This window comes from Manis pentadactyla, chromosome 2 (assembly GCF_030020395.1).
Source record: "Manis pentadactyla isolate mManPen7 chromosome 2, mManPen7.hap1, whole genome shotgun sequence".
NCBI classification, from domain to species: Eukaryota; Metazoa; Chordata; class Mammalia; order Pholidota; family Manidae; genus Manis; species Manis pentadactyla.
In genome coordinates, this window is record NC_080020.1 from 162,105,954 (window position 1) to 162,133,323 (window position 27,370).

Below are 27,370 nucleotides of genomic sequence, written 5' to 3' on the forward strand. Positions count from 1 at the left end.
CAGTAGATGAATGGATAAAGAAGATGTGGTACATATACACAATGGAATATTACTCAGCCATAAGAAGAAAACAAATCCTACCATTTGCAACAACATGGATGGAGCTAGAGGGTATTATGCTCAGTGAAATAAGCCAGGTGGAGAAAGACAAATACCAAATGATTTCATTCATATGTGGAGTATAAGAACAAAGAAAAAACTGAAGGAACAAAACAGCAGCAGAATCACAGAACCTAAGACTGGACTAACAGTTACCAAAGGGAAAGGGACTGGGGAGGATGGGTGGGAAGGGAGGGATAAGAGGGGGGAAAAAAGAAAGGGAGCATTATGATTAGCATGTATAATGTGGGGGGGGGGCACAGGGAGGGCTGTGCATCACAGAGAAGACAAGTAGTGATTCTACAGCCTCTTACTACGCTGATGGACAGTGACTGTAATGGGGTTTGTGGGGCGGAGTTGTGATGGGGGGAATGTAGTAAACATAATCCTCACGTAATTGTAGATTAATGATACCAAAACAAAAAATAAAAAAAGAAAAGAAAAGAAATCCTGCCATTTGCAACAACATGGACAGATCTAGATAGAGGGTACTATGCTCAATGAAATAAGCCAGGCGGAGAAAGACAAATACCATATAATAACACTTATTTGTGGAATATAAAAACAGAAGAACAAAACAGCAGTTGACTTATGGACACTGAGAAGTGACTAGTGGTTACCAAGGGTGAGGTGCAGCAGAGGGGGTAAAGGAGCAAAAAAAAAAAAGAAGAAGGAAAATAGATTAGTGACTGGGTTGCCTCGGACTTGCAGTGGTGGGGGAGCGGGCAAGAAATGGAAGGGCCTGCTAACAGGGCTTCTTTTTGGAATGATGGAAATGTTCTGGAATTTGGTTGCATGACATTGTGAATACACTAAAATCAGTGAGCTATATTCTTTAAAACTAAGAATTTTTATGTTATGTTGTGTGAAATTTTATGTTATATGAATGTTTCAATATACGAAGTAAATGACTAAGTAAAAGAGAAAAAACTATTTATAATTAAGGTATGCACATTTGTTTTAGACATAATGTTATTGCACACTTAGTAGACTACAATAGAGTGTAATCATAACTTTAACATGCACTGGGAAACCAAAAAACTTGACTTGCTTTATTACAACATTCCCTTTATTTTGGGAAATAAAACCAAACCCACGATATCCCTTAATGTATTCCTGTAATAGCAATAAGGAACTTTAAAAATGGCATAATAAAACCAGATATGCCAATGTTACTAAAAACAACAGAAATAATTTAAGAAAGCTTATGTTATAAAAGCAGAGACAAGAGATGAAGGATGAAGCTAAAAAATACAAAACTTCCTTCGACACCATACCTTATCAATGGCTTTTCCAACTCGAGAAACACTGCTGTGGATGTCTTTGTGGTCTGAGGCCAATTTCTGAACAGTATCCTTTATTCTTTTACAGCACTGTGTCAAAACAAGTGAAAGTGTCCCTGATAATTCAGCATCCTGGCCTATAAAGAAAGAAAGAAAAGACTGGTTATTCACAAAGGCAAACCCAAAGATGGAAAGCTTCAAATAGGCCCTTTGGAACATGAAAAGACGGAAGAAATGTGAAGAAAAATCAGTGTCTACTTTGAGGCAGATGGTCACATTCATAGATAGATAATATTTTTAAGTATATACTAAGAAAATTATTTAATCTTTTTTTATTTTTTGGAATAAATAAGAAAATTTCACTATGAAGTCAACCACTAAAATCAGCACTGACTAAATACTGGGGCAAGGCATTTTTCAAGATGTATGTTGAAGTGAATAAATTCACTTATTCAATCCACTTAAACTGTTCGAGTTATTCTCAAAACATTTTGTTGCTAAATTTCCTTAAGAGATTATTTAGTCTAATGCTTCATATTCCATATAAAGTAAAAACACACACACTTCTTTGGATAACACCATAAAAGAACACAGAAGACAGGAGTTAACATTTCCCCCCCACCCCCACCTGTACACAACAGTGAGCGATTCTTAACCATCAGGGTGGTATGAACTGTCCCAAAACCCAAGTTCCCAGATCCTAGCCAAGGTCCCTGCTGGCAATGCTGGCCCTTGGCTGTCATCTGGAACTTGGATTTCAGAGGGGCTCCACCAGCCTAACTGGTAACAAGGCCTCACTGTGCCTAAACTGCCTGTATAATGTGGTTAATGCTGAACTGCCTTTCTTCTGGGAATCTGGAATTATTAGTATGTGCTAGGCAGAGTGCCTATATGACCAATTCCCAATCAACACCCCAAGAATTAGGTCTCCAATGTGCTTCCCTGGTAGACAACACTTCACACTTGTTATAATTTGATGCTGGAGGAATTAAACATGTCCCATGTTGCCTCCACTGGGAAAGGACTCTTGGAAGCTTACTCCTGGTTTCTTCTAGATTTATCCCCATATGCCTTTTCCCTTGGGCTGACTTTACTCTGTACTCTTTTGCTGTAATAAATCTTAGCCATGAGTGTGACTATATGCTGAGTCCTGCGTGTCCTCCTAGTGATTAATGGAGCCTAAATGTGGTCTTGGGGACCCTTGACACACATGATAGATCAACTGAAAGTTACTACAGTTTACATCCTATTTCCCTGTGCTAGCTCCTCAGGAAAAGGGGAGGAAATGAGAGAAAGAACAAATTCAGTTATATTTATCAGTTACTTCGTATACAGCTACATGTCCCACCTATAAGCAACAGGCCTGGCTAAAATCCTATACATGTTGATATAGCAGTGGTTCTTAAACTTCAAGTTACACCAGAATCACCTGGAGGCCTGGTTAAAACTACAGAGTTGAACCCCCATCTCAAGGGTTTCTAATTCAAGAGGTCTGGGATGGGGCCCAAGATTTGAACAACAAGCCCAAAGTACAGTAAGCCCTAGGAAGTTCATTCATTCAGCAAATACTTAACTGAGCACTCAGTGAGTAACAGGTACAGCAGTGAAACAAAACCACCAAAATCCCTGCCCTAAAACTTAACTTTTTGTGAGCAAGATAAACAAATACACAAAATAAGTCAATTACACAGTATGACCAAGTAGAGTAAGTTGATAGGGAGTCTATATGGGTTAAAGCAACTGCAATCTTAACAGGGTGGACATAGTAGGCCTTACCAAGATAGTGACATCTGAGAAAAGACTTGAGGGAAGTGAGAGAATTAGCCATGTGGCCACCACCTTGGGCATGAAGAGTAGCAGAATATGCCACCCCAAAATATGCTGCTTTGTCATAAGGATTATTTTGAACTGATTGTTTTGAGAAATAGACACAGGAGAAACTCTGAAAACAGAGAAGTTACCCTTTTGTAAGGGAAATATACATTTATAAGGGAAATCTCCATTTATAAGGATGCCTCCCTCTCCACATCAGGAAGAGAAGGGTGACTCTAAATCACAGAAAACTTTTTATCAATGGAGAAGGTTCAGCCTTAGATCTGTATAACAAACCTTTCTCTTGTTTATTACTGTGCTTTTCCTGGTAACCTCCTCCTACTGGCCTCCCCATACCTTTCTTCCATCCTAGCTGAAGATGGTAGTTAAGGTTGAATTCTAAGTTACCTCTCTGAGAGTTTCTCATTTTCCCCTGGGAATCTGCCATGTATAGATGAGGTACACATGTTAATAAACTGCTTTTCCCTTGTCTTTCATTATAGAGGTCTCAGCCCAGAATTCACAAAGGTAGAGGGAAAATTATTTTTCTTCCCCTCCAGGGGAAAGCATTCCAGGCTGAGGGGACAAAGCTCTATTGCAGAAATATACCTAGACTATTCAAGAAATAGCAAAGAGGGCAGTGTGGTTAATGTATATTTCTGTCAAAGGAAAACAGTACAAGATATAATGGGGGTTCTGGTCTTGTGGGGCCTTTCTGGCAAGACTTTGGCTTTTACTTTGAGTGAAAGGGTTATCTACTGCAAGGTTCTGAGCAGAGCAGGTATATAAACTGACATTACATTTTAATATGGCCCTTCTAGCTAACGATAGGAGTTTAAGAACAGAAGCAGGAAGGTAAGTTAGGAGGTGTAGAGCAATCTAAGAAGAGATGACTCTGGCTCATCCCAGTGGTTAGACAGATGTGGAGATGGTGAGAAGTATCTGGATCCTGGATATATGCTGAGGGTAAAGCCAATAGGATTTCCTCACTGCATAAGAGAGAAAAGAACTCCTACATTTTTAGACTGAGTCAACTAGAAAGATGGAGTGGTCTTCAATTAAAAGAAAAAAGATTAAAGGCTAAGCAGGTATGAGGGAAAGGGACAGAAATAAGAGTCAGTTTTGGGCTTGTTAAATTTGAGATACTGAACAATCACCACAGTGCATACGTGGAGTGAGTTGGATTTATAAACCTGGAGTTCAAGAGCAAGGTCAGGGCTGCATATACAATTTGTGAGTCACTGGCACATTGATGATACTTAAAAGTCATGAGACTAAATGAAATCACCAAGAGAGTCACTGCAAACACAAAGTGGTGCAAAGTGGTAAAAGGAGAGTCAGGAACTCAAGGTTATGAAACTGAGAAGTGAAAATGGAAAGAAGACTAAAAAAGACTACAGAAACACTAACTGTGATGAGTGAAATCAAAAAAGCATGGTGGTTGGGGAAGCCAACTGAAGAAAATGTGTCAAGGCGGAGGAAACAGCCAACTATGTTGAAACTGCTGCTGAATCAAGTAAGACGTAGACTGAGAACTGACCATTGGATTTGCAATGTGGAGTTATCAGTGACCATGACAAGAACAGTTTCTCTACAGTTCCAAGAAAAGAAATCTAGAAGGCTGTAGGGACTGCAAAAAGGGAGTACAGTAAGTCTGGTTTAGTGACAACCACCGAGAGAAGTTAAAAAGATAGGCAAACCCATATGGGGTGGCCAATATAGAAACTGCCCTCATTTCTATATATGATTGCATGAAGTATTTACCTGGTGCTTCCAAACTCCAGTAACATAATTTAGGCTAAGAGAAGACTTCGTAATTCAGAAAATTTTCAAAATCTTAGTCTAAAAGATGTTTCAGAGGCGGAGCCAACATGGCGGTGTGAGTAGGAGTGTGGGAATCTCCTCCCAAAAACATATATACTTTTGAAAATACAACAAACACAACTGGCCCTAAAAGAGAGACCAGAAGACGCAGGACAGTGGCCAGACTGCAGCTACACCAGCGAGAACCCAGCGACTGGTGAAAGGGGTAAGATACAAGCCCCGGCCCGGCGGGACCCGAGCGCCCCTCCCCCCAGCTCCCGGCGGGAGAAGAATAGGCAGAGCGGGAGGGAGACGGAGCCCTGGACTGCCGAACACCCAGCACCAGCCATCCGGGCCAGAGCGCAGACACAGTACGTGCCCAGGGGGCCCTGGATACTGGGGGAACAGGGAGTAAGACCTCTGAGCGGGTGCCGAAGCTGATGCCCCTGTGACAAAGAAAAGCGGGGGCTTTTTGAAAGTCTTAAAGGGACAGGGACTTAACAGCTTGACGGAAACAACCCAGGTCACAGTACAGCAACTGGAAATTACAGGGAAAACCGGGCGCACTAACCCCCTGGGCAACAGCTCTGAGACCCCTCACGGAGGTAAACAGTCAAGCAGCCCCCCCATCCATTACCCCACCGGGCGCTGCGAAAGCAGAGAAGCAGCCTGAGACAAATTCCGCCCACAGAAAGGGAAATTTCTCCCTTCCGGCCAGGCAAGACACAAAGACCCACTCTACACGCAATTACCCAACACAAGCCACTAGGGGTCGCAGTTGTCCCAGTAAAGAAAGGCCAGTAGCAAGTGAAAAGTTTGGCCCTCCCAGCTGACAGTCAATAGCACCTGTCAACATGAAAAGGCAAAAAAATACGATCCAGACAAGACTAACCCAGACAGCTTCGGCATCTGCTACATCTTCCCCTGAGAAGGAATCTGGGGAGATAGATTTAGCCAGTCTTCCTGAAAAAGAATTCAAAACAAAAGTCATAACCATGCTGATGGACTTGCAGAGAAATATGCAAGAACTAAGGAAGGAGAATTCAGAAATAAAACAAGCTCTGGAAGGACTTCAAAACAGAAGGGACGAGATGCAAGAGACCATTAATGGACTAGAAAACAGAGAACAGGAACGCCGAGAAGCTGATGCAGAGAGAGATAAAAGGATCTCCAGGAATGAAAAAATTTTAAGAGAGCTGAGTGACCAATCGAAAAGGAACAATATAAGAACTATAGGTATTCCAGAAGAAGTAGAAAGAGAAAAGGGGATAGAAAATGTCTTTGAAGAAATAATTGCTGAAAATTTCCCCAAACTAGGGGAAGAAATGGCCTCTCAGACCACAGAGGTACACAGAACTCCCATGACAAGGGATCCAAGGAGGGCAACACCAAGACACATAATAATTAAAATGGCAAAGATCAAAGACAAGGACAAAGTATTACAGGCAGCCAGAGAGAAAAAAAAGGTTACCTACAAAGGAAAACCCATCAGGCTATCATCAGACTTCTCAACAGAAACCCTACAGGCCAGAAGAGAATGGCATGATATACTTAATGCAATGAAACAGAAGGGCCTTGAACCAAGACTACTGTATCCAGCACGAATATCATTTAAATATGAAGGAGGGATTAAACAATTCCCAGACAAGCAAAAGTTGAGGGAATTTGCCTCCCACAAACCACCTCTACAGGGCATCCTACAGGGACTGCTCTAGATGGGAGCACTCCTAAAAAGAGCACACAACAAAACACCCAACATATGAAGAAGGGAGGAGGAGGAATAAGAAGGGAGAGAAATAAAGAATCATCAGACTGTGTTTATAATAGCTCAACAAGCGAGTTAAGTTAGACAGTAAGATAGTAAAGAAGCTATCCTTGAACCTTTGGTAACCACAAACTTAAAGCCTGCAATGGCAATAAATTCATACCTTTCAATAATCACCCTAAATGTAAATGGACTGAATGCACCAATCAAAAGACACAGAGTAATAGAATGGATAAAAAAGCAAGATCCATCCATATGCTGCTTACAAGAGACTCATCTCAAACCCAAAGACGTGCACAGACTTCAAGTCAAGGGATGGAAAAAGATATTTCAAGCAAACAACAGAGAGAAGAAAGCAGGTGTTGCAATTCTGGTATCAGACAAAACAGACTTCAAAATAAAGAAAGTAACAAAAGACAAGGACATTACATAATGATAAAGGGCTCAGTCCATCAAGAGGATATAACCATTATAAATATATATGCACCCAATACAGGAGCACCAACATACCTGAAACAAATATTAATAGAACTAAAGGAGGAAATAGAATGCAATGCATTCATTCTAGGAGACTTCAACACACCACTCACTCCAAAAGACAGATCCACCAGACAGAAAATAAGTAAGGACACAGAGGCACTGAACAACACACTAGAACAGATGGACCTAATAGACATCTACAGAACTCTACATCCAAAAGCAACAGGATACACATTCTTCTCAAGTGCACATGGAACATTCTCCAGAATAGACCACATACTAGGACACAAAAAGAGCCTCAGAAAATTCCAAAACATTGAAACCCTACCAACCAACTTTTCAGACCACAAAGGCATTAAACTAGGAATAAACTGTTCAAAGAAAGCAAAAAGGCTCACAAACACATGGAGGCTAAACAACACGCTCCTAAATAATCAATGGATCAATGACCAAATCAAAATGGAGATCCAGCAATATATGGAAACAAATGACAACAACAACACTAAGCCCCAACTTCTGTGGGACACAGCAAAAGCAGTCTTAAGAGGAAAGTATATAGCAATCCAAGCATATTTAAAAAACGAAGAGCAATCCCAAATGAATGGTCTAATGTCACAATTATCGAAATTGGAAAAAGAAGAACAGATGAGGCCTAAGGTCAGCAGAAGGAGGGACATAATAAAGATCAGAGAAGAAATAAATAAAATTGAGAAGAATAAAACAATAGCAAAAATCAATGAAACCAAGAGCTGGTTCTTCGAGAAAATAAACAAAATAGATAAGCCTTTAGCCAGACTTATTAAGAAGAAAAGAGAGTCAAAACAAATCAACAGTATCAGAAACGAGAAAGGAAAAATCACAACGGACCCCATGGAAATGCAAAGAATTATTGGAGAATACTATGAAAACCTATATGCTAACAAGTTGGGAAACCTAGGAGAAATGGACAACTTCCTAGAAAAATACAACCTTCCAAGACTGACCCAAAAAGAAACAGAAAATCTAAACAGACCAATTACCAGCAACGAAATTGAAGCGGTAATCAAAAAACTACCAAAGAACAAAACCCCTGGGCCAGATGGATTTACCTCGGACTTTTATCAGACATACAGGGAAGACATAATACCCATTCTCCTTAAAGTTTTCCAAGAAATAGAAGAGGAGGGGATACTCCCAAACTCATTCTATGAAGCTAACATCACCCTAATACCAAAACCAGGCAAAGACACCACCAAAAAAGAAAACTATAGACCAATATCCCTGATGAACGTAGACGCAAAAATACTCAACAAAATTTTAGCAAACCGAATTCAAAAATACATCAAAACCATCGTACACCATGACCAAGTGGGATTCATCCCAGGGATGCAAGGATGGCACAACATTCGAAAGTCCATCAATATCATCCACCACATCAACAAAAAGAAAGACAAAAACCACATGATTATCTCCATAGATGCTGAAAAAGCATTTGACAAAGTTCAACATCCATTCATGATAAAAACTCTCAGCAAAATGGGAATAGAGGGCAAGTACCTCAACATAATAAAGGCCATCTATGAAAAACCCACAGCCAACATTATATTGAATAGCGAGAAGCTGAAAGCATTTCCGCTGAGATCGGGAACTAGACAGGGATGCCCACTCTCCCCACTGTTATTTAACATAGTACTGGAGGTCCTAGCCACGGCAATCAGACAAAACAAAAAAATACAAGGAATCCAGATTGGCAAAGAAGAAGTCAAACTGTCACTATTTGCAGATGACATGATACTGTACATAAAAAACCCTAAAGACTCCACCCCAGAACTACTAGAACTGATATCGGAATACAGCAAAGTTGCAGGATACAAAATCAACACACAGAAATCTGTGGCTTTCCTATATACCAACAATGAACCAACAGAAAGAGAAATCAGGAAAACAACTCCATTCACAATTGCATCAAAAAAAATAAAATACCTAGGAATAAACCTAACCAAAGAAGTGAAAGACTTATATTCTGAAAACTACAAGTCACTCTTAAAAGAAATTAAAGGGGACACTAACAGATGGAAACGCATCCCATGCTCATGGCTAGGAAGAATTAATATCGTCAAAATGGCCATCCTGCCCAAAGCAATATACAGATTTGATGCAATCCCTATGAAACTACCAGCAACATTCTTCAATGAACTGGAACAAATAATTCAAAAATTCATATGGAAACACCAAAGACCCCGAATAGCCAAAGCAATCCTGAGAAAGAAGAATAAAGTAGGGGGGATCTCACTCCCCAACTTCAAGCTCTATTATAAAGCCATAGTAATCAAGACAATTTGGTACTGGCACAAGAGCAGAGCCACAGACCAATGGAACAGACTAGAAAATACAGACATTAACCCAGACATATATGGTCAATTAATATTTGATAAAGGAGCCATGGACATACAATGGCGAAATGACAGTCTCTTCAACAGGTGGTGCTGGCAAAACTGGACAGCTACATGTAGGAGAATGAAACTGGACCATTGTCTAACCCCATATACAAAAGTAAACTCAAAATGGATCAAAGACCTGAATGTAAGTCACGAAACCATTAAACTCTTGGAAGAAAACATAGGCACAAACCTCTTAGACATAAACATGAGTGACCTCTTCTTGAATATATCTCCCCGGGCAAGGAAAACAACAGCAAAAATGAACAAGTGGGACTATATTAAGCTGAAAAGCTTCTGTACAGCAAAAGACACCATCAATAGAACAAGAAGGATCCCTACAGTATGGGAGAATATATTTGAAAATGACACATCCGATAAAGGCTTGACGTCCAGAATATATAAAGAGCTCACACGCCTCAACAAACAAAAAACAAATAACCCAATTAAAAAATGGGCAAAGGAACTGAACAGACAGTTCTCCAAAAAAGAAATACAGATGGCCAACAGACACATGAAAAGATGCTCCACATCACTAATTATCAGAGAAATGCAAATTAAAACTACAATGAGGTATCACCTCACACCAGTAAGGATGGCTGCCATCCAAAAGACAAACAACAACAAATGTTGGCGAGGCTGTGGAGAAAGGGGAACCCTCCTACACTGCTGGTGGGAATGTAAACTTGTTCAACCATTGTGGAAAGCAGTATGGAGGTACATCAAAATGCTCAAAACAGACATACCATTTGACCCAGGAATTGCACTCCTAGGAATTTACCCTAAGAATGCAGCAATCAAGTATGAGAAAGACCAATGTACCCCTATGTTTATCGCAGCACTATTTACAATAGCCAAGAATTGGAAGCAACCTAAATGTCCATCAATAGATGAATGGATAAAGAAGATGTGGTACATATACACAATGGAATACTACTCAGCCATAAGAAAAGGGCAAATCCAACCATTTGCAGCAACATGGATGGAGCTGGAGGGTATTATGCTCAGTGAAACAAGCCAAGCAGAGAAAGAGAAATACCAAATGATTTCACTCATCTGTGGAATATAAGAACAAAGGAAAAACTGAAGGAACAAAACAGCAACAGAATCACAGAACTCAAGAATGGACTAACAGGTACCAAAGGGAAAGGGACTGGGGAGGATGGGTGGGTAGGGAGGGATAAGGAGGGGCAGAAAAAGAGGGGTATTAAGATTAGCATCCATAGCGGGGTGGGAGAAAGGGGAGGGCTGTACAACACAGAGAAGACAAGTAGTGATTCTACAACAGTTTGCTACACTGACGGACAGTGACTGTAAAGGAGTATATAGGGGGGACCTGGTATAGGGGAGAGCCTAGTAAACAAAGTATTCGTCATGTAAGTGTAGATTAATGATTAAAAAAAAAAAAAAAGCAGTTCCTATGTGGTGACCTCTAATGAGTTCTACACAATGATATAAAGGGCATATAAAAGTGTAGGCAAAGGGTCTGTTTGTGTTTATACAGAGGATCAAAGCCTAATTTGGCTACCCCGAAAATGAACTAAGACACGATATGAAAAAGAACTTCCAACATCAGCACTCTCGGGAAGACTCATGACAGAAGATGATCAGCAAAAAAAAAACTCCAACAAAGATCCACGCACTGCCACAGGTGTAGATGCACTCATCCCACCAGTTCCTGGACTTGCCATGGGAATGATGAAGGAGATATCTAAGCTGGCCTGTGCATATAGTAAAACAAAAAATTGGACTGGATCTATACTGTTGGAACTCAACCAAGAATTAGGAGATGTGCAAATTGTAGCACTCCAAAATCTTACAACCACAGACTATTTATCATTAAAAGAACATATGGGATATGAACAGTCCCCAGGAATGGGTTGTTCTAGTTTATCTGAATTCTCTCAGACTGTTTAAGTTCAGTCGGACAATATCCACCATATCATAGATAAGTTTTCACAAATGCCTAAGGTGCCTAACTGGTTTTCTTGGTTTCACTGGAGATGGCTGGTAATTACAGGTATGCTTTGGTTAGGTAACTATATTCCTATTATGTTAATGTGTGTGCACAATTTAATTAGTAGTTTAAAACCTATCCATGCTGAAGTTACTCTACAAGAAGATATGTCAAAGAAATAATCAATCTTCCCAGGTTTTCTTCTGCCTGCTACTTCTATAGCTTTTCTTCTTCCTACCTAATCACAACCTTTAAATAGAACTCGAGCCACATGTCGAATTTACCGAGTATCATAATTCTTCCAAGTGGTAAAGACACCTCAAGACAAATGTTGGGCATAGAAGCCACAGGGCATAAATATGCAAAGAAGTAAAAAGCTAACCTTTTCAAACAATAAGGCTTCTCTCTCACTTACCAACTTAACATTTCCCTGTATGGCCCCGGAAGATGACTGGTTAGCCAGAGACGGGTAAGATTCCTCAAGGGAGGAACAACCTAAGACAGGCACAGTCGCAGGGGGCCATCTGGTGAGAAAATGGGGAGCAGCAGAGGTGAGGCTTAGAACCTCCCCCCTCATGTTCTGAGAGAAATCTTCTGCATACATGGATGTTTATTGCCCTCGTCTAGCTCAGATTAACACATAGTCTACAGGCACACACCTGATCATCTACATTTGCTCTCTTACAACACTAAACTCTGTTTTCTACCTTTATCTCGTATCTACCTACTACTTCAGCATTTTATTAAAAATAATAATAATAGAGAAATGTGGTATCCACATATAAATCAAGTTTAAAAATCAAATGAATATTCATATTTGAACTGACTGTGTATAGTTCATAATGCATGAACAAAACCGAAAGCTTCTGTGATGACTGCCCTTGCACTGTTCACCATATAACTTATTCACTATGTAAGAATTTGTACTCCATGTAAGAATTTGTTCATTATGCATCAGAAGATTGGAGACCGACGAAAATTAGGCTTGGGGTGGATTAATGATTGTGCATTGAGTATTGACCCCCCTATACAGAAATTTATTGTGGTTAACAACTATTTGATCAATAAATATGAGAGATGCCCTCACAAAATATATATATATATATATATATATATATATATATATAAATAAACACACTTCCAATTGTAAAATAAATAAGTAACCGGGATGTAATGTATAGCATAAGGAATATAGTCAAAATATTGTTAACAACTTGGTATGGTGATAGCTGGTACCTAGAATTATCATGTATATAAATGTTGAATCACTGTGTTGTACACCTGAAACTAATGTAATGTAATACTGTTGTCAACTACCCTTCAATAAAAAAATAAAAATAAAAATAAAAATAAATAAAAAATAAAAAAATAAAAGATGTTTCATACATGCTCTGCACCAAAAAAAAATCTGTTTCAGCAGCTCCTCTGTGGCCATTTCTTATCCTTCCATATATAACCATACCTAACACCTCAGTGGCTTTTATCTCTTCCATGAACCTCTCTGCCCACAGACTTCCTTAGTCTTCTCAATTTCTATTGAATTCTGTTCTCTCCACCACTCCTCTACCATTGAATCATATGCCATTTAACAATTTCATGTATTTATACCATCATTAGTATCAACTAGATATAAGGCCCTAAGAGAAGACAGGTTCTCACAGTAAGCTGTATATTATCATATGTCTTGCACATTTGCAGGCATCAGTAATGTACGTGGATAGGAAATAAAGCAAGGGAAAAGAATAGTTTAAAAAGTCATATTCGACAAACAGTGCTGGGATAAACAGATATCCATGTGCAAAATAATCATCCCTTATGCAAAAAATTAACTCAAAATGGAATCAAGACTTAAAGAGCTGAAACTATTAAATACTTGGAAAAAAATGGGTGTATTCTTCAACATGAATTGAACAATGGTTTCTTAGATATGACAGCAGAAACACAAGCAGTCAAAGAAAAAATAACTAAATTGGATTTAATCAAAACAAAACTTTTGTGCTTCAAATACCACCAAGAAAGTCAAAAGACAACCCACAAAAGGGGGAAAAAAAAACCCACAGAAGGGAAAAAAAAAATCTATCAGATGAGGGTCTAAGTATCCTGAAGGTACAAAGATTTTTACAATTCAACAATAAGACAAACAACCTAATTTAAAAATGGGCAAAGGATATGAATAGACATTTTTTTCAAAGAAGATATAGAAATAACCCCAGAGTACAGGAAAAGATGCTCAACATCATTAGTCAATATGGAAAGGCCAATCAAAACTACAATGAGAAACTGCAATATGCACTGAGATGGCTATTGATGAAAAAAATGGACAAGAAGTGCTGGGGAGGATATGGAGAATTCAGAACGCTCACATATTGCTGGTGGAATGCAAAATCACCACTGCAGAAGACAGTTTGACAATTCCTGAGAAAGTTAAACAGAATGACCCAGGAATTCCACTCTAGGCATATAACCAAGAGAAATGAAAACCTATGTCCACACACAAACTTATACATGAATGTTCACAGCAGCATTATACATAATAGCCAAAAAGTGGAAACAATCCAAATGTCCAAGTGATGACTGGATAAACAAAATGGGGACAAAATAATATCCATACAATGGAATATTATCTGGCCATAAAAAGCAATGAAGCACTGATATATGCTACAACATGAATGAACCTGGAAAACATTGTTAAGTGAAATATGCCAGACAAAAAGGTCACATATTGTGTGATTCCATCTATATGTAATATCCAGAAGACGCAAACCTAAATACAGCAGCAGATTCATGGTTGTCAGGCCCTGGAGGAAGGGCAGAATAGAACAATGACTGTTAATGAATATGATGTTTCTTTTAGGAGAGATAAAAATATTCTGTAATTAGATCATGGTTGTGGCTGAGCAACTAAATACACTAAAATCTAGTGAATTACACCCTTTTAAAGAGTGACTTCTACATTATGTAAACTGTATCTCAATATTTAAAAACTGAAAAATGCAAGCATAACTCCTATGCATCCAGACCTGTTTGTTTCTACAGTCAATAGACAACAAAGCAAACAAAGGGCTAAAGAACAAAAAAAGCAGAGACCAAGCTGGAGGAGAGAGGTCACCTGGAATCTACCAACAGAACTTGTGTGCCCCAACCTTGAAATCCATTGATATTTTCAAATCTTAGCAACTCAGATATCTGGAATTTGATGCTGCTGTTAGTTACCTCTTCCTCTGCCTTTACCACATACAAGTCTCTTTTTGATTTTCAAGTTTATAAACTATAGATACTAGTAATATAAGGTCAATGAATTAATACCAAGAGTTCTCTGTATGCCCCAAGGAAAAATAGTTTCTACAAAGTATTTGGAAGCACAAGAAAAGTAGAATGGAGTAATCCAAAAAAGAACCCTGGGAAAGCCCTGTCTGTGCAGAGAAAGATTCCACTAATGCATTTTCAAATGGATTTAGTGGAAAGCAGTCAAAGGCAAACACAGGTTTGAAAATCACTGTAATAACCAAACTGACTGAGACCAAACTTCTAAGCCCTACAGGGTCTGAAACAAAACCTGCTTCTCAGAGAACCTTTCTGAGAAAGAAATCTAGTGGGATTCAGTTCCTAGAAGTAAAGCTGAGGAGGTGCTGTGACAGCCATCTTTACCATACAGAACTAAACTAGACCTGACGGTGGATGCTGGCATCCAGGTTGGCCATGGTGGTGGTCACTTTTTATATCCAGGATGAAGTCTTGTGCCAACTGCGTCCTTCATTACAATAAACCTCCCTGGACTCAGGCCCCATACACAGGCAGGAAAGACACAATTCTGAGACAGTGCTCATCACTTTCAGACACCACAAGTACTTTTTCTTAGAAGACTTTATTTTTTAAGAAAAGTTTTTGGTTTACAACAAATTGAGAAGGAAGTACAGAGATTTCCATATATATAACCTTGCCCCACCACGGGCATAGTCTCCCCATTATCAACATCACATTACCCATCTGAATGGCACTTTGATTTGGGGGGATGTTTGTTTTGTTTTTTTTAACCAAGGATGAATCTGCACTGACACATCATAATCACTCAAAGTCCATAGTTCCCTTAGGGTTCACTCTTGGTGTTGCACCTTCTGTCAGTTTTGGCAAATGTACAAAGGGATACATAATATATCCATCATAATATCACACAGTATTTTCACTGTGCTGAAAGTCCTCTGTGCTCTGCCTATTCATCTCTCTCCTCCACCCCACCCCTGGCCAACAACCGATCTTTGTGTCTCCATAGTTTTGCTTTTCTTTGAATGTCATATAGTTGGAATCATAGAACAAGGGAGCCTTTCAGGCTGGCTTCTTTCACTCAGTAGTATGCATTTAAGGTTTTTCCAAGTCTTTTCATGGCTTGATAACTTGTTTTTTAGCACTGAATAATATTCCATTTTCTTAGTGTACCACCTTTATTTATCCACTCACCTACTGAAGGACATAAATCTTGGTTGCTTCCCAGTTTTGGCAGTTATGAATACAGCTGCTATAAATAACCATGTGCGGGTTTTGTGTGGACCTAAGTTACCAACTCCTTTGGGTAAATAAAAGGAAAATGACTGCTGTATCTTAGAGCAAAAGTAACATTTAGTTTTTAAATTGCCAAACTGCCTTTCAAAGTGGCTGTACCACAAAAGTACTTTTATGGTCACTTTTAATATGACGTGATTCAACAGATAAAGTAATTAGCATGTCAACAAGAGATTTTTAATCCAAGCAAAGAATCAACACACAGTTTAAGTGCGGTATTCCCAGAAATTGGAATAGTCACAGTCTCCTCCAAAATCAGACATCTGTCAAACTAAACATACTGGAGTTAACTCCTACATTGTTTTTTAGAGAGTCCAGCTGACTTCAAGCTCTGCCCTTGGGCTTCACTGTCTAGACATTTCAGGATTTACGTCCATGAGTTTCACAGAAACAATAAATTAGAAAACTGTTTCCATCGTAACCTGTACTTCCCTATTAGGGTTTCACACTTCACTGTAAGTATTTGTCTATTAATACCATAAAATTACTTGAAATAGGAAACATGATTGTTTAATCTCCAGTTTAGCATGGTAACTGGCACATATGAGGCATTCAGTAACTATCTACTGAATGACTAGAAAAATAATAAATTCTCTATTGCATATTCTTAAATTCAAATCCAGCACTGGAGACTCTGGCACTACCAATGCACCCTGAACCAACACCTTCTGAAACTGCCAGAGGTTTCACATTCAGCAGCTCACTGATCCTCCTACAGGATGTTCAGTGCATACTACACAACAGCACTGTAGCCAAAGTTTTCCAAATATCAAACAAATAATCAATATACACCAATTTTCAATTAAAACATTCACAAAATAGAGCCCGCCCACTCCCTGAGAAATAAGTTCCTTCTCTTTTCTAAATAAGAACTCCCCCCAACCCCCAAAATATCTTAAACATGTAGGTAAAGACTTGAAATAATAATTCACAGGCTTGTGTTTTGAGCCACAGTTTCCTTGTTTGTGAAAGAAAATTATCCCAGTTTATCAATGAATATATCTCAACTTTCTATAAAAGGGTACCCCAAGTTAGAATGTAGGAAGGTAGAACTTACACATTAAAATGGGTGCCTGGTTTCCACAAAGCAAACTTAGAAAACTCCTAATTATACCTTGGTTTTACAAATAATTTCTAATACAGTTCTATCATTTTGTACATGTATTTGTTTAATTATTTTTCTTCATTACTAATCACATGGCTTAAGACAACCATGTGTTCACCATCTACCTCTGTGACAAGATTTACTCGTCATTTTGGGCGATCTAATACAATCAAGAGAAAAATATTAACATTGAAAACTATATTTCTCATCCCTACTCAGTGTTTGCATTTTTCAATTTTGTTTGCCACTTCTTTTTATGGCAAAGGGAAAAGACCCTCAAATAATTGCACACATGCTTTTAAAGACATGCTGCTAAAACTAAAACAGCTGTTTGGTAGGCAGCACTACAGTGTTGTGCTTAATATGTCTGCTCACCATCAGATGATCAGAAGTTCTAACTTGATCTGAAAAGACAGTTTAGTTTAGAGGTGGTAATTACACTATGAAGTGCATGCTGCCTAAGAGTCAAACACAGGAAGGCTGAGACCCACTATAACTGAGAGAGCTCTATAAACAATGGTAAAGTCCAACACAGAAAGGTTTTGCTATGATGATGATTATTCAGATTTCCAAAAAGGCTGAAAACCTTACCCTAGGACTAAAATATTTTGGTAAAAGTAAATAAGAGTCCCCAGAAATCACCAAGACCTGATAATATTTTTATGAATACTATGAAGAGAGGAAAAAATTTAAACCATCAAGTTTATGACAAATATTACATATATTACATTTGAGCTCCTTTGACATTAACTCCACTTTCATAAAACAGAGATCTTAAATTTGGGAGTTAAGGAGAAAATAAAATGGCACTCAAGTTGTGATGCACATAAATACAAATAAATCCATTTAGTAAACTTAATCCTAACTGTACCTAAATGAAAACTCAGGCCTCAGCGATCTTTACTCGAGAATTCATTCTACATTAAGGCTATATGGGGAAAAAATTCTACATAATGTCACTTATAATAAAAATACCCTTAGTACCTTAAAATAAACAAGATGAAACCAGGTAAAGACAGAACAGGAAAAAAAACTAAAGTCAATAGGAAGGGAGAACCATGACTTTAGATTCAATTAACATTTACTGAGTGCTGAATGCCTGTGTCAGCAGTGTTCAGGGTACAGATTAAATGTTCTGGTCATATTAAGAAATATAGGGTGGGAATAAAAGGAGATAAAGGATAAAAGGGTCTAAGATTGATTCTAAAGAAGTCACTGACAAGGCAAACATGGATATGCTCGCAAAATAACAGAAAAACTGGAAACCTGAAAAGGTATTAAAAAATAATAATAAAAGCATTATCTCATACTGTGAGTAGCTAATAACTAAACTGTGGCCTATGGAAGTTTGGGGCTTCTTATGAGCTATCTCAGTACCCAGGGCACAGCACCTACACAACACAGATTTACTCAGAGGAGGGAGGCAAAGGCACAAATAGAACACACTCATTTTTTTCCCAGAGGCAGTACACACTGAAGATGAAACCAACTTTTTTTAGTATTATTAAAAGCTGGCAAATCTACACAGTAAAGTATAGCATTTGTTGGCCAACCTCAACCTTTCAAAACAGAAAGCAAGATTCACAGATAGGTGTTCTGACCCACTGTACCAAATCACAGCCTAGCATGCTGCAAAATCAAGCCTCAAAAAAACTCAGGAAAGAAAGTTTATATAAGAGCTAAATTACATGGTACAGCCTAAGAGCGCTCCTGGAGCAGAGCACTAGACCAAAATGACTGGCATAGGGGAGAGAAGAAAAAGAGGATACAGACACAAGTTTTTAGATGTCTGCCAGGTAGTCCCACTCTCGCTCCCTTCAAAGTATAGAGAATTAATCTCTAGGTATCTATTTATCTCTGAATGAATGACTGAATCAGATAAGGTTTCTTTTGGTATTTAAATGTGGATTTCATATTTAAAAATTAAACTCAAATTTCTACCTTCCCCTCTCCTAAACTTCCAATTTTCTTCCTGATTCCATAATTGTCTACCTGTCAATCATACTCAAAACCTTAGAATAATCTTGATTTTTCCAACCCTTCTCTCCCACTCTGCCAAACTCCATCCATGCCTGTTAATTCCTTCCCTTAAGAGATTCCATGCAAGGGTACCTTCACATCTCTACCACCTATACCCACAGAAGGTTCCATCCCACCAGATCTAGGTTGACACTTAAGCAGTCTTCTTCCCTCTAACCAAATCTGTTCCCAACTCCAATCAACCTAAATGCTGCTAAATGTTCCCAAATCACATTCCTGTCCCTTCCCTACTCAAAACGTGCCCACCACTCAAGGCATTCAGTGTCTTCCCAGGCTACTGCTTTTCCTGGTATTCATGACTCCATAAAACCTGATTCCAATTGAATTTTAATTCTTTTACCCCTTTTCTCCCTACTTTGCTCCTTCATTGTTCCCAGAATGCCTCTTATACTCTCACTCCTCTGCACCTTTGTTCTTGCCAACCTCCTCTCCTGGCACCCCATCCTATCTTCCTACCATCCACATTCAGTCACTGAAACTTCCCACAGGTCAGAAGACTCTCTCCCCATCTCAAGTCCAACCCTTATCTGTGCTACTCGGCATCTAGCCTCTATACATAGCCTTGCATCTGTTTGTTTCTTTGTTAGTTAAAAACATACCAGTTTAAAATGTTGGTGAGGTTGTGGAGAAAGGGGAACCCTCCTACACTGCTGGTGGGAATGTAAATTAGTTCAACCACTATGGAAAGCAGTATGGAGGTTCCTCAAAGAGCTCAAAATAGAAATACCATTTGACCTAGGAATTCTACTCCTAGGAATTTACCCTAAGAATGCAGCAGCCCAGTTTGAAAAAGACAGAAGTTTCACCCCTATGTTTATCACAGCACTATTTACAATAGCCAAGAGATGGAAGCAACCTAGGTGTCCATCAGTAGATGAATGTATAAAGAAGATGGGTACATATACACAATGGAATATTATTCAGCCATAAGAAGAAAACAAATCCTACCATTCGCAACAACATGGATGGAGCTAGAGGGTATTATGCTCAGTGAAATAAGCCAGGCAGAAAAAGACAAACACCAAATGATTTCACTCATATGTGGAGTGTAAGAACAAAGAAAAAAACTGAAGGAACAAAACAGCAGCAGATTCACAAAACCCAAGAATGGACTAACAGTTACCAAAGGGAAGGGGACTGGGGAGGATGGGTGGGAAGGGAGGGATAAGGGTGGGGGAAAAAAGGGGGGGTATTACAATTAGCATGTATAATGTGGGGGGGCATGGGGAAGGCTGTGCAACACAGAGAAGACAAGTAGTGATTCTACAACATCTTACTATGCTGATGGACAGTGACTGTAATGGGGTTTGTGGGGGGGACTTGGTGAAGGGGGGGACCCTAGTAAACATAATGTTCTTCATGTAATTGTAGATTAATGATAACAACAACAAAAAAGATCATGGCTTAAATGAGTCTTTTAACTAAGAGTCAAACCACACCCCCCCATACACAGAGGTTTAGATGCTTATACACGTTAATCACTTTCACAAATGAAACTGTCTTTACAAACTTGCAAATTGAGATAATACTAAACTTAAATCACAGTAAGTAGAACTTGATGTGTCCAGTGACTCAAAGTAAAAATGAATAGTGACAAATAATCCTTTTCTTGAATTCTCTTACTAAAAATTTGTATGGAAACTTGCATCTCTGTCTTTGAGGTAGGCAACTAGTGATCATGAATAAGAACAAGTGGAAGTATTTTACTGGGTATCCTTTTTCAGCATTTGGCTTTACACCACTTGAGTGTTACCATCTACTCTAAATAAATAAAATTTTAGAAAATTCCTTGAGAATCACTTTTAGAAACTACATTAGAACTCACTTTAATAACAGCCTAAAAATAATTTTTAAAAATACTGCATACCCTTTACTCTTACAAAGATCGTAATTTCCCCGAGTACACTGTAAACATGTCACATAAACTGCTACCCAATTGTTTCAGTCTAATCTTCTTTCACCAAATGTAAAGCTAGAATATCAGCAGCATATGATAATTTGGTTCATGTCTCTTTTCCCTCCCAACACATTATAATCAGAAGTCAAATCACCAAAATGTATTCATACTACTTATCTGTTAATCAGGTGATGTCCAAAGTGTGGTTCCCACCATGGATGTGAATGGTGATTTTAGCTATATGTGAAACAGTACTTTAATAATTATGAATTTATTTTTAATATGTAGTTTTTTTTATACCTGACACACCCAATCTGACTTCACAAATATCAGAGCCTAGAATGAGTATAAATCGCCTTAGGCAAAATCAAGACTCCATCTGAAAAGAGTACACCTGTGTGAGTGAATTCTGAGAAGCACCAGTGCATTATTCAAATCCGATCAAGGGCACACTGGAAATGATTGCCAAACAGCACCCATCATACCGCCTCTTAAATTAAACCAAATTTCAGGCTTTCCGTGCCTATACGGAAGCATGCTTACAATGCTTCTCATTGAAAGGCTGGAACAACTGAATGACTAAAGCACTCTCCTCTTCCCTCAGAGCTGGGGAAATTAAGAGAACCTTAAGTTTAATCAAAACAATTAAGAATAGGAATCAGAGCTCAGTACTGGAAAATGAGGCTTACAAATGATATTCCTTTCCCAGACCAAACACCCCAACACAGACCTTTCATTTGCCACCAGTGGCAATCTCTAAGCCCTTTTCACTCTGCTGGCTCCGGCTCTGGATCACAACCCCGGCATGTCTACCACCCCAAGGTCTCTAAGGCATGCCCCAGGGCATAAAGAAAAGCCTTTAGAGTCAGTCTGGGAAGAGGAACAGATCAGAGTTGGGCAGAATTCCTTGAGTATTCTCTCATTCTTTACTGCCTCTTCATACTTCCATTACCGCTACACTGCTCCAAACCACCACATCCACAACCTCGACTGGCTATGATACCCAAAGTCTGCACTTATCTCTCAGCACCTTATACTCCGTAATTGTTCCTCTGCCATAGGCCTGACCCCATTAAAAAACAAACAAACAACAAAAAAAACACCTTCCGATTATAAAATAACCACAGGGATAAAAGCACAGCATAGGGAATATAGTCAATAATATCGTAATATCTTTGTATGATGACACATGTTAACTACACTTACCGTGGTGAGCATTTAGTAATGTCTATACGTGTCAAATCACCATGTTTTATACCTGAAACCATTATAATTATGTACGTCAACTATAACTCAATTAATTAAAAAAAAAGATTTTCCTTTTCCCAGGCTGGACTTGGTTGGGGCAGATATTAAATGGCAGAACACAAACTAATTCACCAGGTATAAAAGACAATTTCACACCACCTTCCCCAAAGATAGTTGAATTAAGAAATTTGCATTTTAAAAGAAATGGTTAATTAGAGAAAGTTGACATGAAAGAATTCCAGGTGATACAGAAGAAATCTACAGCAGATGAAAGCTATTTTAGGGCTCACTGCAGGATTATTTCCAGGCCAGTTGCCAGGCGAGCCCCCTTTGGGCAGTGTTCACGATCTGGAATAAGGATGGTGAGAGGAGACAAGAGTTGTCAAAGGGCTTACTAACACTAAACTTCATTTATGTATTACATTTTCTACCTAACTGCCTGCCCGATTGATATGGTTGCTCACAACTTTTTTTACAAATGAGAAACTTAAACTTACGGAAATGTAATTCATCTTCAAAAACTAAATTGATCCCCTACACTTTGGAATCAGCCATTCACTCACCAACAGTATGATGGAATGTTGGGGGAATCTGTGCGGTCCCCAAGTTTCTACTTTATTCACATCATATTCTTAGAAATATATTACCACAAATAAACTCACAGAATGAGATCCAAAGCCCTGAAAAAGGGTCCCAACTGGAGAAGCCCCTTTCTCAGATCACAGGAGCCCATCAGATCACTGAGCCAGACAGGTAGATTCATAAGTCCTGGAAACCTCCCTTTGAACTTGAAAATGGAGTTCCAAATTCAGATTTCAGTAGCTAGAACTTTGAACAGTATAACTAAGATTCAAATGTAATACCCACCACATCCCCTGCAGAGAACTTTAGAAGTTCTCTGCTTTGGAAAATACCAAAACCCAGGTACCAGAGCATGATGTTTGTCCTCACACATAAGAATACAAGAAAGAATATTTTATTTTGGAAACTAGACCGGGCACTCATGGTATTTATTTTTCTTTCATGTTTTGTAACTGCCTTTAGTTGCTTAATCCTACTATTAAAGAATTAAAGAAAATCAAAGAGATACCAGTATAAGACTGCAATCTGGTAGACAAAAGGGTGAAAAATAGGAGGCTGAAAAGGAACACATGCAATTCACCAGGTCAGCCTATTTGAACAGCATGGCATACTTTGTACCTCAGACCATAAATACCTTTAATATTTCCCTGGTAACAAGCTAAAAAGACTATAACATTCTTACTTTGGCAATTCCTCGCAGTTGTTTTATGCATTATGTATCTGGGATGTGCCCCAAATGCTTGAAAATAAGGTTCTCAATCACACCACCCTTCAATTAATACCCCTCTCTTTCTTATGGAAAAAGGGTATTTTACTTTCCATCTCTGCTCTCTCAAGCTTTGCCTATGGAACCCTACATCCTTCACTCATTATCTTCCTTTCATCCTTTAACAGGACAAAGACTTCCTGTCCAGTGGAGGGTGGAAGGGACACCTTTCACCCAGTACTTAAGCAGCCTTGGGCCTCCTTACATCTCAGTTTGCATATTTTTCTTAACTCCCAGTAATCCGCTTTATTTTAGCAACTCTTTGAAAGTGCTGGCACAGGCAGTCATTGACTCCCAAAAGCCAAACACCAGCTGACCAGCCTCTTCTAAGTCCCTGCCCTTTTCTGTCTCTGCTGGTCCCTCTGTGGCCCTCTACTCTCCAAGAGTTCAAGGTCGTGCTCAGATCCTACAGTCTTTCCTCCCTGCAGCCTAAGTGATCTTCCTTCACTTTCCTCTGTAGAAATGACACCAGGAAACCATCTTAGACCTTACTTTTCTTCCAAGCTCTTGACTCTTATCTTCATTTGCCCTTCAGCTTTATCTTACACGATCAAAACCCAATTCACCAGAGGCTTCCCAGGATTTCCACCCCACCCCATCTCCCCTTCCCCTTTATCAGGCAGCCATCTAGGTCTGTTCATTTTTCCACGCTAACATTTCAACTCCTAGCCCCTACTATGGTTGCAGGTTTTCTTCTTCCTGGGATTTCTAAAGTGACTGCCAAGTCCAGAATGAGATGTTATGACACTTGCTTACCACGGACAGGCACTTACTCTCAACTCCAAGCTGTCTGTGACAGGAAGGTGGAGAAAAAAGGAGAGAAGATAAGCTCAGCTAGGCCCATCGCCCTCATCTCTCCTGCCTCAGTTATCTGCCTTTCACCCCAGCTACCAAACTTTCCTTTTCATCAATTTCTGTCCACCCCCAAGTTGAGAAGGCACTCCAGCCAACCCCTTTATTCAAACTCACTAATAAACTATTTTTTAACTAGAAGGAATCATTGCTGAATATTTTAACCTAAGGATATCAGACAATGTTATTTTAAAAATCCAAACCAAAAGCCCTTCCCAACTAGCTCCCAAAAGTTAACTTTGGGAAAATAACCGTCCCCAGGGCCTAGGGCAGTAATGAAATAATCTAGATAAAACACTGAAAATCTGTTTTCTCAAAAGAAAACGAGGAAAAACTTGACCAACGGAGGCAACTAACAACTTGTGCCGCAATTTGCTTGTGCCAAGTTGCCTGTTCTTCCTCAGTCTCATCACAGGCTACACTCAGAGGGCTGAACAGTCCGATTCGGCTAGTCTCCTAGAAATCCTGTCTGTGCTACTGCGGAGTTGAAGAGCTGCTTCCACATAGCAAATCATGAAGTTGCAGGGGTGGCTGTTCTGTTCACCCACAGCTAAGAATAACACTCGACTTTCTAATTTTAAAAAAGAGAGAGATTAGGAAAAAAGACAAGGAAAACAAGTACCTGGGCCATGGGGAGGAGGAAGGGGTTTCCCGCACTTGACCCTCTTATCACCCAGATTCTTGGGTCCAACACAATTCGCTCACCTCCCGCCCGCGAGGATGACGGGAGACCCCTGGGCCTGGCGTGGGTGAGGGGCACCCACCCCTGGAAGGCAGCAGGTTGCAGGTGCAACGAACCTGCCCCACGCACGTTAAGTGGCTAGAGCCCGCAACTCCGGGATTGGGTGTCGGGCTCCGTTTGCCCTCACTCTTAATTGACAACGAGGTGGCGGCAGGTTCGAGGCACATCAACCAAGATGAAGAGAAAAAGTCACATGGGCCTGCGGGGTCTCCGCGCCTCGCGGGACGCTGGGGCCGGACCCTTCCAGAGCACCGCTCCTGGCCCGCGACGGCCTGAGAGGCACCAGGGGGTGGGGTGGCTGCCCCTCGCGCCCACCCGGTCGTCCTACCATGGCTCTGCAGGATCTCGTGCTTGAGGCCGCCCGTGTAGTCGATGAGCTCCTCCAGGCCGCGCTCGCACAGCTGCCCGTAGCCTGAGAACTTGTGCAGCACCTTCTCCAGCTCGCGCTCCACCGTCACGCACTGATCCATCCCGGAGGCGGCGGCGGCGGCGGCGGCGGCGGCGCTCGGCTCCCCGGCGCCCGGGTGTCCGCAGCTGTTCAGCCCGGGCCCGGCCGAGGCCGCGTTCTGCTCCTCGTCCCCCAGGCGGGCGGCCGGGGTGGCTGAGGCGGCGGGTGCACTAGCCGCGGCGCCGGGGGAGCCCCGCGCAGCCCGTGCCTACCGGCCCCATGGCCCCCTGCCCCCCGGCGCGTCACCACCGCGCCCGCTAGCTCGCCCCTCCCGACCCCGCGACCTGCTGCTCCCTGCTCCCCACGTTCAACTACCCGCCGCGGCGCCGCCGATTGTTTTTGTTTTCACGGGAACCGACCGATGACCTGGATCTCCCGGGCGGCACCAAGCGCCGCGGACCCGGGGGGGATAGTCGCCCCAGCAAGGGAAGGAGGCGGCGCGGGCCGTACCAAGCGTGCCCAGGAGGGGGAGCAGACTGGAGAGCGCGAGCGGAAGAACGCGACGGGCCTCCGTTCGCGCTCCGCTCTGGAGGTGTGGGCCGTACCACGCGGGAGGCGTGCAAAGGGAGAGGGCGAGGGTGGAGCAAGGACCTAATTGGTCCGGGTGGCTAAATCGGGAACTTTGGAAACAGCCCAGGCGTTCGGAGAGCGCTACAATTACGCGCTCCGTAAACAAGAGGGAGGAAACCGCCCTAACCACACCGCCCAGAAGCGGGGAAAACGAACCAATGGGCGTGAGGAATACGTAAGGAATCAACGTCCTCCAATCCCTGACCGAATCGTAAATCTTCATCCAATCTGGGCCCAGGGGCCAAACCAATAGCTTCGCTGTTGGAGGGGGTGACTTGGACAGCATTACTGGGAAGCAAGTCGTTTCTGGAAAGCCATGAAGGAAAACATGACAGAAATAAAAAGGTTTATTCTCCACAGGACTTCGCCCTAGCCACAAATTACTTAATCTCCCCATCACTCCTAGGGGTACTGCCATTCTGAAGTTTGAAAGACAAACTCGCCGCCCCAGACGGAAAACCCAGACAGGCGGGGCGGCGTGGGAGGTGCTGCGGACTGGGTCCCTAACAAGGATTACCCGCGGGGGTGCCTCTGGGGGCGGGGCTAGGGAGCTGCTTGCTGGGCCGCACGGGGCCGAGCTGGGAAGGGGCCGGCGCGGTCGACTGAGCTGTCTGGGCGCTTCGCACCCCCCGCGGGCCTTGGCCCTTTGCCGCGGGGCCTGGTAGCTCCCCTGAGGGATCTCCTCACCCTCGTGCCAAGTGCGGGCTGCTTAGCGGGATGGAAACTCAAGTCCGAGAGCGGGACAGTCTGGCCCCTGCCTCTTAGGCGCCTTATTCCATTGAATCGGATTGAGTTACTTCCTCTGAGTTAATCCATCCCGAATTGCTGTGGCGCCTCCAACCTTGGCCCATATCCCCATGCTCACTAGGCTTCAGCTGAGCAATGTTCCAACCGCCAAGCTAGTTACTGCCTCAGGCCCTCTGCACTTACCTTTCCTAGGCCTGGAA

The 27,370-nt window shown here is 41.0% G+C and overlaps 1 protein-coding gene across 1 annotated transcript in view; it reads right to left on the reverse strand.

Annotated features, from left to right (window-relative positions):
- RMND5A (required for meiotic nuclear division 5 homolog A) overlaps window positions 1–26,405 on the reverse strand; it is an 81,492-nt gene extending 55,087 nt beyond the window's left edge. Inside the window, exons 1-2 of the mRNA XM_036931029.2 lie at window positions 25,734–26,405; window positions 1,377–1,519 (exon numbers count right to left, since the gene is read on the reverse strand). Coding sequence (XP_036786924.1) covers window positions 1,377–1,519; window positions 25,734–25,875 — 285 coding nt within the window. The 5' untranslated portion in view covers window positions 25,876–26,405. The remainder of the gene's footprint in view (window positions 1–1,376; window positions 1,520–25,733) is intronic.
- Between the last annotated feature and the right edge of the window lie 965 nt (window positions 26,406–27,370).